Consider the following 12,934-nt stretch of genomic DNA (forward strand, 5'->3'; position numbering starts at 1 on the left):
TCCCCTCATTATATAAATGAGGAAACTGAGGTGCTTTGCACATAGTAGGCCCTTAATGATTCCTGTTCAGAGAATAAAGTCCATTCATATTAAGTGACTTGTCTGATGCCACACAGCTAGTTAGCAAGTGTCAGAGCTATGCTTAGGACACAGGCTTCTTGAACCCAAATCTGGTGTTCTTCATGATACCCACGAGCTATCTGGGTGCTGTTCTAGTCCTGGGGAGCTCCTTAGGGTATCTTTTTAGGAGCTTTGCCTCCCTTCAGCTTAGGGAGATATCTGCCCCAGTGTTGGTTGGCACAGGGATCTTTGGTTTGGGGGGTGCCTGCCTTGGATTTCCAAATGGCTTCACCACCTCGAAAAAAGATAAGCAGTAGGTCATTGGGAGAAAGGAGGGGTGTAGGGAGGAGGGTCATAGACACACAGAGCATTCAGCTGCTTCTATCCACAGAAACACAGTCACTTTGGTCTTTTTCACAGAAAACAACAGCTCATCTTCTTTGGCAATGCTGTGTTACACAGCAAGACACATCGGTACTACCCAGGCACACAGTCAAACTGGCTCCACCCAAACTCTTTAGCACTCATAAAGCCAGCAAACCGTGATCCCCCGACCTCTGTCCCCTTCCCCCCACTCCACACACATACAACTGCCAGCCTGCTCACTTGCTCCTCTCCTCAGGACCCTGAAGATCCTCTCACTCCCCCCAAACTTCCTAATCTGGAGAGAAAGAACAATGGGGAAGTACCTTCCTCCAAGTCCTCTCAAGGAGGCTAGCTGATCTATTGTTCATTCATGCTCCTCCGCCCCTCCCCCATTCTCTTCCTTGAAGTTCCACTTCTATGGATTTAAGCAATTATCTAGAAGTACTTGCTTTATTTACAAAGTAGTTAAAAGGGGGAAGAGTTTGACAAAAGGTCAGAGGAAACATTCTCCTAAAAACTGTGAAGCACAATTCTTCTTGCTATTCTGTCTTTCAGTGCCCCTATGGAATTGGAAATGCTTTATTTCTCAGCTGCCCCCTCCCACATTTACTTTCTTTTTTCCCCTCACATCTACTTTCTAATAAAAACTGATGGCCAATTTGTCCCCTTTAATTGTGTTTCATTAAAAAGAGAGAGTGAAATTGACAAGAATATTCCATGGCTTGGCAGACATACCTTTGGAAAGTGATATTAAATGTTTAAGTCTGCACTTCACACCAGTCAGGGAGCTTGGAATGGATGGCATCACTCACCTAAGAAACGTCACTATGGTTTCAACTTTGTGTTGGATTCTAGATTTTTGCCACCAGTATTAAATGAATGCCTCTTTTGCTGCTGAAATCATTTTAGACTAGACATATCAGTGGATATAACAGGTTAAAATGTTTCAGAACAGAGCTTAGTTTTATGAGGGCAAAGTTCTACTGAGTTCTACTGAGGGCAAAGTCAGAGTTAAAATTGAAACCTCAGTAGGTATATTGAATTCTGAGGAGTCAATTCAAAGGGTTACTCCCTTTTCTTTAACTGACCAGAAACAGTCAGGAACTTCTGGGCTTTTGTGGAAGGAACATGCTTCCCAAGCCATGAATAGGGATCCCACTTACCCAGTAAGGGAGCTTAGTACCCAGTGCCTGGATCTGGCAGAAATTGGTGAGCTTCTTTATCTCTCCTTTCCTAGGAAACTTTGGAAAATAGTAGAAAGTGACTACTTTAAGTCTGTCAGTTGGAATGATAATAGAGACCTCGTGGTCATTGAAGAGTTTTTCCAAAGAGAAATTTTGGATAGGAAAGGGCTAATAAGGATTTTTGAAATATCCAGCATGAAAAGTTTCATTCGACAGCTTAATTTTTATGGATTCTCTAAAATTCGTATAAATTTGCCGTCAACTCGCTTTCATCAGGGGATAAAAAAAATAATGGTAAAGTACTAAATTAGTTCTTATGCTAAAGTAATTTCTTTGATTTATAGTTAGTTTTCTTTTGCTATTATGACAAGTGAAGGAATTAATGGCAAACAAACAGGAAATCCATACTCTGAAAGGGTTATATCTCAGAGCAGGTAAGACTTTTGATGGAAAGGGTGACAGTAAAGACTCTGACAAGATCTCATTACTTAATGTATAACTCTTTATGTTTTCAATTAACTAAAAATCGCAAATAACCTAGTTTATTTCAAAAGGATACTTACTTATTATAAATGGAACATTTTCATGATATGAAGGTTTTTAACATAGAAACGGCTGAAATATACAGTGCTTTTCACGACTCAATCAAATTGGGTTGGTCTCATAGCATAAGATGAAATAATTATGATAGCTTTTTTTTACCTGCAAACTGAAGAGTAGCAACTGAAATCCCAAAAGAATATCTTTGTGGGGCTTATAGCTAATTGCAAATGGCTAAAATGTGTTTGATTTCTTTGTAGATCTATCGCAATCCCAACTTTAAAAGAGACTGTCCATTCCTGATTCAAAGAATTAAAAGAAGAGTGGGCATTGGGAATAGTGCTCCATCAAGCTCTGTCTTTCCTCTTCCAAAGAGAAAGAGAGCCCGGGCCCTAAAAAGACAGCTTTCCTTTAGGGAGTATCAGGTGGCTATTAATAGCCAAGAGAGAAAAAAAAGATGCTGAAGAAATTTCAGCATAGTAAGAAAAAGAGGAGCCATGATTACCATGCTCCCTCAACACGGTCTTTGGAGAATTCCGCTAGCCATTCCAGACAAAATCTACCCCAAGTTCACCCTAGGGAAGTCCCAAACAGCATTGGGTTAAATACTTTTATACCCCAAGAACCACCTATGGCAACTGACCCTCCCATTGTTGGGCTGCTGACACCTGCACTCTACCCTGACTTTATATCTCTGAATGCTCAAATCACTACTTTATCTAACCCATGGTTTACTATGTTCGTGGCTGCGGCTTCAACTGTCCCCCTATCACAGCCCAGAGAGCAGCAGGTTTTTTCCTCAGCCCAACCTTGCTCTGTTTGCAATTACTACGATTGCAACTGCCAATTGACTGGCAAGCCATCAGCCAATTAGTAACATCCCAGAGTCCACAGAGCTCTTCTGACTAAAACGATTACAGTTTTGTAATGAATGCCATGATCCTATTTTTGTCTTTATAAAAATCTATACAAATTAAACCATTTAAAAAATCTAGACAGCGTTTTCTCTCTGTTTTTCCCCCTCAACACCTTACACTTTATCAGCCTGTCAGGATGAACGTAGGAGTGTTCTTTGCAAAGGTGTTCACTCCTAAAATAAAACTCTGAATCTAGGAAAAGATTTGTCTTAGGGCTCCTTTGTTTGGATCTGACATGTAAAGGGATTTTGTCCATTCATTCAGCACATATCTACTGAGCCTACTATGTACAGCGCCTTACACTTGGCACGGCAGGGGGTCCGAAGATGAAAATGATCATTTAGTAAGGGGGATAACACAAGTATGTGAACATGACCTTAATACAAAGCATAAATGGTAGCTAGCATTTATAGTTTATAGCGTGTTTTTCATATAGTATCTCATTTGGTCCTCACTATAACTCTGGGAGATGGATGCTATTATTATCCCTTTACCAGGGAGGAAAGTGAGGTTGCCCTGGGTCACACAGGTATGTATGTCACACAGGCAGGATTTAAACTCAGACCTTCCGGCCTTCCATTCACTGTGCCACCTAGCTGTTCACATTACCCACTTAATGAGAGGTATTAAGTGCTAGGTGGTGGGGTCCTAGGGAAGGGACACCATACCTGGTTGGGGGGGGGATATGGTAAAGTTTAGGGGGGTCATAGGAAGGATTAGTGAAAGAGGTGCTAGTTGAAGCCACAGGAACAAATGAAAAATCTCTGGGAGTGTAAAAAGAAGAAGGCTGAGGACAGAAGGTTCTGGGATGTCTACATTCAGGGGGCAAGAGAGTAAAGAATACATGAGAATTGGGAGGACAATCAGGAAACCAGAAGGATGAAGGCTTTTAAAAGGCAACATTAATAGTCCCTCTCTCCTTAGAGAGATGGAAGCCCACTACAGGTGCAGATTTCTGCATATGCTGACAAGTCATGTCCTACATTGATTTTCTAATTGTTTTTCTTTCTTCCCAAGGGAAGGCTCACTGGGTGGTAGTGTTAGGACAAGGACTCAGAGGAAGGGTATAATAACTGCGATGTAAAAACAAAAAGCATCAAGAAAATTTTTTTATTTTTAAAGCCACTTAGTCAAGGATTCTAGAATTCTGGTAATTGGTAACCTTAGGGAAACTAGGACTGATAAAGTGGGGGGTGGAAACCAGATTATAAGGGAGTTAAGGACTATGTGGACAGTGAGAGCGTACACTATTATAGATCACTGTATCCTAAAGTTTGGTAAGACAGGGAAAGTCAGAGGATGGGAATTTTTGCCAACTGAAGAATATCTGGGGTGAAGGGGAGGGCGATTTTTTGACAGAATAAAAGTTATTTTAAAACATGTTGATGGTACACAGATAGATTAGTTGAAGGCCTCTCTCCTTTGCCTATCAGACAGTTGCTATGTCAGTTACTTTTCTTTATGACAAGGAAGGGTTCCATGGCAGGATGGGGTGAAGGGAGGGAGAAGTGGGAAGGAAGGCAATATCAGGAAACATCTATGATATCAAAAGAAAGAGGGATCAATACCATTTTTCTAAAATCAGTTTAAATCTTGGCATCATTCAGATCTTGAATAAGGCTTTCCCAGTCAATATCTGTTTGGACTGAGAGCCTGATTTGAGCAATAGCCTTGTGTAAGACATGTAATACCATTTTTATTAGAATTAACATAGGACAGCACATAAAACCAAGCCTAGCAGAACCAAAACTTCTTTTGAAAATACTTTATTAAAGTCTTGAAATGTACAGAATTGAAAAAGGATAAAGATAGTAACATGATGACATTTATTGGCCGATGTCATTGTCTGCATTAGACCTAATGATCTGAAACATTATTGTCAATAGGTAAAAAGATATATACCTCATGGATGCTTTAGCTTGAAAATCACGATTCCCATTGATGTGGTTTTGAGAAATGATGTTTTTTTTTTCCTTTAGAGGACATCTAGTGCAATTAATATAATAAAAGGAATTTACAGTTTGGCTCATGTGGGAACCATATCCATTAAAGATGTTTGGCTCAGTTCTCTGCCAATTTTATTCTTGGGAAGCCATGATAAGATTTCCCTGCTCCAAAGGGATCAGTTCTTTGGGGATCTCAACTTGAAATATATCCTTTCTGCCTTTAGCAAGTATTGGTTTTAATAGCCATCTTGGGTTTGAAAGACGTGTCAGGTACTTTTGTTTCAAGTCGGTGAGTACAGCTTTGTTCTCCAGGTCCACCAACTTCTCCGGGGCCAGATTTCCAGGACACTGCAATGTTTCCCCAATGTCCACAAGCCCTGGATGGAAGGAAAGAAGCACACATGAAGGGTTTTTTTCCCCCTTGATTGAATAAGAATGTGTTCCTTCTACATATGAAATGTTCCATTATTAAAAGAACACAGCTCTCTATGTGAGAAATGAGCAACAGGAAGAGTATTAATTTACCCAAAGAAAGATGCTACAGACTATAGCCAGCCTCCTCTCTACATTGTTGGAGTTTTATGAGAAAAATGAGAAGTCAAAGATTATCGATGGGACTGCTCTGTGAAGTTTTGACCTAGTAAGTTCAAATTCTGCCTTAGACGGCCTATCTGACCTCTGGTGAATCATTTAATGTCTCTCAGTCACAGTTTTAACATCTGGAAAAAAGAGGGTAGAAATGGCACCATCCTCTCAAGGTTATTGTAGGGATTAAAAGACATAAGGTATGTGAAGAACTTTGTAAACCTTAAAACCCCATATAAACATCAGCTATTTTTTTGTCATTAGGCAGCTAGGTGGCACTGCAGTGGATGGGGGGGGGGGCGCGCCTGGAGTCAGGAAGACCTAAGTTTAAGACCTGAGGTGGTGAAGTGGATAAAGTGCTGGGTATGGAGTCAGGAAGATGAGTCTTCCTTGAGTGCAAGTCTGGCTTCCTGCATTCCTAACTGTAAATCAGACAATCAGTTCAAATCTGGCCTCAGACACTTACTAGCTGTGTGACCCTGGGCAAGTCACTTCACCCTGTTTGCCTCAGTTTCCTCATCTGTAAAATGAGCTGGAGATGGAAATGGCAAACAAACCATTCCAGGATCTTAGCCAAGAAAACCTCCTTCACCCTTCCACAATAAAAGGGGTCACAAAGAGTCAGACTCAACTGAAAACAACTAAACAATGAAAATTACTGTCATTCCCTCTGGTAATGGAGATCCTAACCCCACCACACAAGTAGATTTTCTTTGTCAATTGTTGAGGCTGAAATTGAGGCATCTCTTGGTATTCCACCTTCCAGCACTAAGCTCCTCTGTGCTTAGCTGGGTTGGGTCTCACATGACATTCTGTTGCTGGCCCAGTCCTTGAGAACTTTTGAGTTTGTTAGGCCCTTGCACCTTTGAAAACTTAAGACCATGTCCTGAGTATGCTAAGGTATCAGTGGTGGGGGGGGTGTATGTATATGTATATACACTATGTTAAGAATAGGAACTATGTAAAGCAAAGATGTCTATCATCTATTGACAAAATACCATGTAAATGGTATATTTTGTCAAATGATATAGTTGTAAAGCACTTTAGCACGGTGCCTGGCACACAGTAGGTACTTAATAAATGCCTTTCTTTCCCCTTTCCTTCCCCCCCGCCCACAACATAAACAAGTACTGGGAGGCCTGCATGTAACCAATATTTATAGGTAGATCTGCAATGGCCCCCTCAGCGTTTCAGGGAGACTAGACTTCTCCCTATATGGGGGATTAGGAGAGCTATGCTGGGTGATTACTCTCATAACTTCAATGCTTATTGAGCTTGGAATTATAACTATGTATTATATCAGATGTTTGCCATGTAGGGCTATGATTCTTTAGGGAGGGTTCAGGATAACATCCACTTTCTCTAGTCTTTGGAAAGGGCTGTATAAATAGCTTCCCATAACACACAAACACATACACATACACATATATGTAACTGTGCAATAACGCCATTGTCCATCTTCAAAAATGATGCTGCTGACATTAGATTGAATATGGATGTCTACATCTGGATGGACAAGTAGATATGAGACCAATGGTCCTTGTCCCCCAGATGATTAAAAAGACCACCATTGATTTGTTGTCTGAAAGGTTGGTGCTGCTTAAAGTAGTAACTCCCCTAAAGTCTTATCCTGGTAGATGATTTTGGCCCAGGTCACAATGAGTCAGAATATAGATTTATAACATCATGTCTTAGAAAAATCTGGTGACTCATAACTAAGGTTGCTAGTCTTCTCCCAGCCTGGAATAAGACAGAAGAGGAAATATTTGTATTTTTATTAGGCTGGAATAGAAATAATCCTGAAGTGGAAGTTAGGAAAACCGTGTTTGAGTCCTAACTTTGCCACCAACTGCCTGTGTGACATGGGGCAAGTTCCTTCTCCTCTCTGGGCCTCAGTTTCTCTTTACGTAAAATTAAGGGGTTAGACCAGATGGTCTCTAAGAGTTCTTTTAGCTCAAACATTCTATCACTCTATAATTCAATGATCTCCAAGGAGATCTCTACTCAATGTAACATAAACATTATGAATGGGTTACACTGAAGTACATTGGAGACATTTTATTTAAAAAAAATATACACCTACAGACAAAACCACCAGCCTACTACCACAACCACCACCACCATCAACCCCGCAACCCTCAAAGATCCTGGAATACTGAAATGCTTATAAAGATTCTTAAATTATTAGAGCCAAAAGGGACCATAAAGGTAATCTCTTCATAGGAGCATAGGATCTTAGGTTTGGAAATGGAAGGGCTCTCCAGGGCCTTTTATTTAGTCCAATTCTCTCATTTAACAGTGGAGTAAAGTGAAGTCAAGATGGTATGGCCAGAGTCATGCAATGAGTTAGTGGGAACAGTTAGAAAATGAATCCAGGACCTCAGACTTCAAATTCAATGATGTTTCTAAGATGACTGCTGGGTAAATTTGTATGTGTATATATGCATGTGTATATGTGTGTGTGTGTGTGTGTCTTTTAAGGTAGGAAGAGTCTGTGTATGTCAAACTTTTTAGTTATTCTATTCAATTCAATTTGATCAGCTTTTATTAAGGCCCTAATACACTCAAGGCCAAAGATCACTCACCAGCAATAACTCCTCGACCAAATTTCTCCCCTTCATCCAATAATGCCTGAATTTGAGTGCTCGTCATTCCAAGCCTCTCCACCAGTACATACTTCCAAGATTCATCTTCCCAGTCTTTTTGAGCAATGTGAATAGCGATGGTGCAGCTGCATTGGCTTGCCAGCAAAGGACGCCAACGAGTCTCCAGGGTTTTGACTCCATTTAGGACCAGCCCAGCATAAGGTTGCCGGAAGGAAAGACAGCCAAATTTCATCTCTTTCTCAAGCCTCTGATTCATTTATCATTAGTCTTTCACCCTATTTCAAGTTTTTTTTTTAAAAAGAGTAAATGAACCATCAAAGCACAAAGTACTATCCACACCCGCCTCCCTCCCCTACGCCACATTAGACAGTGCCCCTGACTCTCTGGCAACAATTACAAGTGGAAACACTTTACCCACAGTAACTGGGGGAAATATACAATTAGGGAGAAAGGATGAATTATAGAGCATTTTTAAAGAATGTACCTTTCTTACATTCAAGCCTTCCCCCTTCAAAAAAAAGACAAAAAAAATAATTTTGTGTGGATTTTCCAGGTCTGGGGGTGCTTGTGCCCCCCCCATGTGGAAGGGATAACTGTAATTTACTTAGGAAGGGCCTATCCTTTTTCTTCCTGTAGTTACAGCAGTATAGAAGTAATCTTCAACCAGCGTGGTCAGTTTCTAAAGCAGTGGAATCCCAATGATGAGTGAGATCTGACTGTAATTGTGAGGTGAGTTTATACATCCCATCTAACAGCAGCCCAGCAGATAAGAGTGCTGGGTTAAGAGTCAGGAAGACCTGAATTCAAATCTGCCCTTACTTTCTGTGTGACCCCGAGCAAGTCACTTAACTTCTGATTGCCTCAGTTTCCTCAACTGTAAAACAGGAATAATAGCACCTCTTTCGAAGGCTTGTGAGATATTTGTAAAGGAGATATCTGTAAGTGTTCAGCACAGTCCCTGATACAAGGTAGGTGCTATATAAATGCTTATGCCCTTCCCCCTTCTCTTTCCCTGACAGAACTTTCAGGCCAGAAACACTAAACTGTAATTCTGATTCCATGTAGTCTAAGGAAAGTGACTTTGCTTCATCTGATTAAACTTTAAGTGCAAAATGGAAACAAATCATATAATTACCATTACTTGGTATATATATTGCAGCTACGTAATCAACTATATAAAGCAATTCCAAGCAAAGAGAGGCAGGGGAAGGCTAGCTGATGGCATCCTTAAGTTATGATGCACCCCAAAGAGGTCCTCATTACAAGAAATATTAAGTTTAGAGAACCAACTGGTGTTCTCATTGGTATGAGAACCAAATTAGAGGCTCAGTTTCCAGCAGCAAATGGTACATACAAGTCATTAGCAATTCCAGATAATGACCCCAAAGTTAGACAATGGAAGCAGAAGAGTCAGAATCTATTGCACGAGAATAGGATACAAGAAGCATGGGTAAACAATTGTACTTCAAATATCTGGGGGGTTTAGTGAATAGTATGCTAAAAATGAGTCAGGCGTGACTTGACAGCCCCCAAAAGCTGAGGAAACCACTCTTAGGTTTCCTGAACAGAGGTAGAGCATCAAGGGCCAGGGAGAGGATAGTCCGATTGATTTCTGCCCCGGTCAAATAGCATCTAAAATATTTGGTTCAATTTGGGATACATTTCAGGAAAGTCACTGACAAATTGAAGTGCATGCAGAGGGTGGCTAGTATAGGGAGATGAGTTGACACCACGCCATCCAAATGAAACTTGTTCAAGAAACTGAGGATTTTTGGTCTGGGGAAGAGGTGAACAATTTCCGCTTTCCCTTTTCCATAAGACAGAACTGAGAACGACAACAGCCTTAATCTGGGGGGTCTTAACTGTTTTTGTGTCATGGACCCCTTTGGAAGTTGGGTGAGGCCTAGGAACCCCTTCTTAAAACAAGGCTTTTAAAGGCATAAAACAAAATACATGGGATTATAAAGGTGATCAGTATTCTGAAATACAGTTTAAAATGTATTAAAAAAAACTAATTGCAAATTCACTGGATGCAGCTTAAGAATCTCTGTTAAAAAGGAAAACATCCCAGCAAAGGACGCTATGTAAAAAGTGTAATGGGCTACTACTACAAGAGATGTACTCCCTATTATGGGATGACTGTTTGCCAGAGAAATCGTTTGTAGAAGGGATTTCCATTCAGATACACAATGGACAAGATGTTCTGAGGGGCCCTTCCCAACTCTGATTTTGAGTCTTGCTTCTTTCTTCTGTTGACCCCGATGGTCCTTGCCCTCTTCTCCTTGCAGGGTCAAGGACCATGTTAAATATCTGCCAGCATTATTAGAAATAAATGATATTTTTTGGTCCACAATTTGATGGTTGAAAAGCCAGCACCTAGGATATTGTAAAGAAAAATGGGACCCCTTAGAGAACTAGATTTCACCTTCAATTTCATGTCTCTTTCGCAGCCACAAATCTTCCAAAAGCCTTAACCCTCCTGTCAAGTAATACATTCATCTCTATTATCCTATAAGTTGGTTAGTAAATACGATGCAAAGTGATTTTACACAGAAATAGTTCCTATCTGTAAGGAGATTAGGATGTAAAAACAGCAAGTCACTTAACCTCCTTGGGCCTCAGTATCCTCATCTGTACAACTGGAGCTAAAATAAGTGGCCTTCATTTTATTCTAGGTACTAAAAAGATAGTAAATAGGTAGCTAGGTGGTTCAGTGAATAAAGCACCAGGCCTGGAGTCAGCAGGACTTCCTGAGATAAAATCTAGTCTCTGACACTTACTAGCTGTGTGATCCTGGGCAAGTCATTTCACCCTGTGTGCCTCAGTTTCCTCCCCCGTACAACTAGCTGAAGAAGAATATGGCAAACCTTTCCAGTATCTTTGCCAAGATAAGTTAGGAAGGAAATGGCAAGCCACTCTTGTATCTCTGCCAAGAAAATCCCAAATGGGGTCATGAAGAGTTGGACACAACTGAACAACAAAATAGGAAAGACCCACGTTTGGCACAAATGATTGAGACTAAAGGGTATAATATCAATTCATTGCTATTTATCCAATATCTATTATTTTCTTGGTATTGTCAACATTGTGTCTCCTTATCAAGTTTTGAATGCCCAAACACTAAGTGCAGAAGATGGATAATATTGGCAGAATGTGTGGGCTACTTCATGGAGTCCTGCACCTTGATAGGTTTATACTAGACTTGTGGTCAGCTAAATCCTCCAAGTCTTTTTCACATGAACTCCCCTCAAACCAGATCTTTTCTATCCTGTATTTCTGGGGATGTTTCCTTGACATAGGTAAGCCCATCTTTAGCTCTACCTGACCTAGGCATCTTGTTATTTTGCTTTGGTCTTGTCTTAGCCTGATTCTTGGAGACCATCCTTACCTTCTATTCACTTGCTACATGAAATACTGTATATGGTAGAAGGAAAGGGGGATGATCGTGGACTTGATAATCCTAGGATCTTAATCCTAGACTGGGGCTCAGTACCTTCTTTAGATAAATGAAATGGGAGAGTAAAAGTGGAGTGGAGAAGGGTCAAGAAAGAACATTTGGGGAATGACATTATCAACAGGCTTGTCAGTACCCAGAGGCAGGGACTGTGAACTATGGGAGGACAGGACCCAGTTTTCAATCACCTTGGCATCACCTATATGGCTCCGATCTAACAAAGTACTCAGCAAATGCTGGCGATATCTGCCAAAACCAGGACCACGTATGGAAAGTATACTATGCTACAGGCAATGAGGGCTTGAGGTGAAAATCAGGGACTGTGGGAAGAATGAAAACTCTCACTTCGCAGGTGCTTTTAAGATTAAGAAGCATTTTCCTCAGAACACTTCTGTGAAGGTAATCAATATCAGCATCTCTGAGTTTGGCACAAAGATAATTTTACATGTGTTGCTTCTTTTTTCCATCTAGTCTCCTTTCCATCTAGTCAATCCAAATCTAATCAGATCCTATTCTTTGCTGGATAAATGAGACCTAATCCCTACCTTCATAGAGGCTAGGCGAAGGGGGGAGTGAGCACATGGCTTGGGGGTGCAGGAGGGTGGTCAGGAAACTCATCTTAGAAGAAGCTGCATTTGAACTGGAGTCTCTGATATTTAGGATTTCAGGAGGTGGAGCTGGGGGGGGGCATTCCAGAGAAACAAAAGGCATATCTCAGCAGAAGGGGGTGGGGGGAGGGATTTCCATTTTGGCTGGTCCGTGTTCAGTATCCAGAGCTTTGAGGTTAAGTTGGATAAGTATATTGGGTGAGACATTGCTAGATCAGGCAATCCTGGCTTGGCCCCAGGACACTGAAATTCAGAGAATGTTGACAGCACCATAGCAAGTCCCCAGGATCACAGATCTAGAGCTGGAAGGGAACCCGCTCCCTCCCACCCCCACCCTCACCCCAGTTGCTTAGCCTAACCCTCTCATTTTACAGATGAGAAAACTATGACCTGGAGAGAGCAGTGACTTGCCCAAGGTCACAGCTGCAACTCTGGGATTCGAAACCGCCATGCTAAAGGCCACAGAACTGCGGGAGGCTACCCCCCTTTGCTTCTAACCACCCACTTCCATGAACCCTGACTTAGTGACCCCTGCCGTGCTCTAAACTGGGGAGCCCTGGCTGCCTGGCTTGGGCAGTTAGGCATTTTCCCAGCCCAGGATTCGGGAAGGGAGGGGGGGAGGGCGTAAGGGAAGGGAGGGGGAGGAGGGCGTAAGGGAAGGGAGGGGG

General features: G+C 41.4%; 2 protein-coding genes across 2 annotated transcripts in view; one reads left to right on the forward strand and one right to left on the reverse strand.

Annotated features, from left to right (window-relative positions):
* The first annotated feature begins 1,568 nt into the window (after window positions 1–1,568).
* On the forward strand, window positions 1,569–3,024 carry LOC138142136 (heat shock transcription factor, X-linked member 3-like). The gene is given in 3 exon segments (XM_069063120.1): window positions 1,569–1,904; window positions 2,411–2,585; window positions 2,588–3,024. Coding segments are annotated over 3 exon segments (948 nt in total).
* Window positions 3,025–4,817: 1,793 nt separating this feature from the next.
* Window positions 4,818–12,934, reverse strand: part of EOLA2 (endothelium and lymphocyte associated ASCH domain 2) — an 8,956-nt gene continuing 839 nt past the window's right edge. The window contains exons 2-3 of the mRNA XM_069063021.1: window positions 8,184–8,479; window positions 4,818–5,390 (exon numbers count right to left, since the gene is read on the reverse strand). Of these exons, the coding sequence (XP_068919122.1) occupies window positions 5,146–5,390; window positions 8,184–8,460 (522 nt within the window). The 5' untranslated portion in view covers window positions 8,461–8,479 and the 3' untranslated portion in view covers window positions 4,818–5,145. The remainder of the gene's footprint in view (window positions 5,391–8,183; window positions 8,480–12,934) is intronic.

This window comes from Petaurus breviceps, unplaced genomic scaffold (assembly GCF_028583685.1).
Source record: "Petaurus breviceps papuanus isolate PSGF00001 unplaced genomic scaffold, PetGlider_PUasm1.0 90535, whole genome shotgun sequence".
NCBI lineage: Eukaryota > Metazoa > Chordata > Mammalia > Diprotodontia > Petauridae > Petaurus > Petaurus breviceps.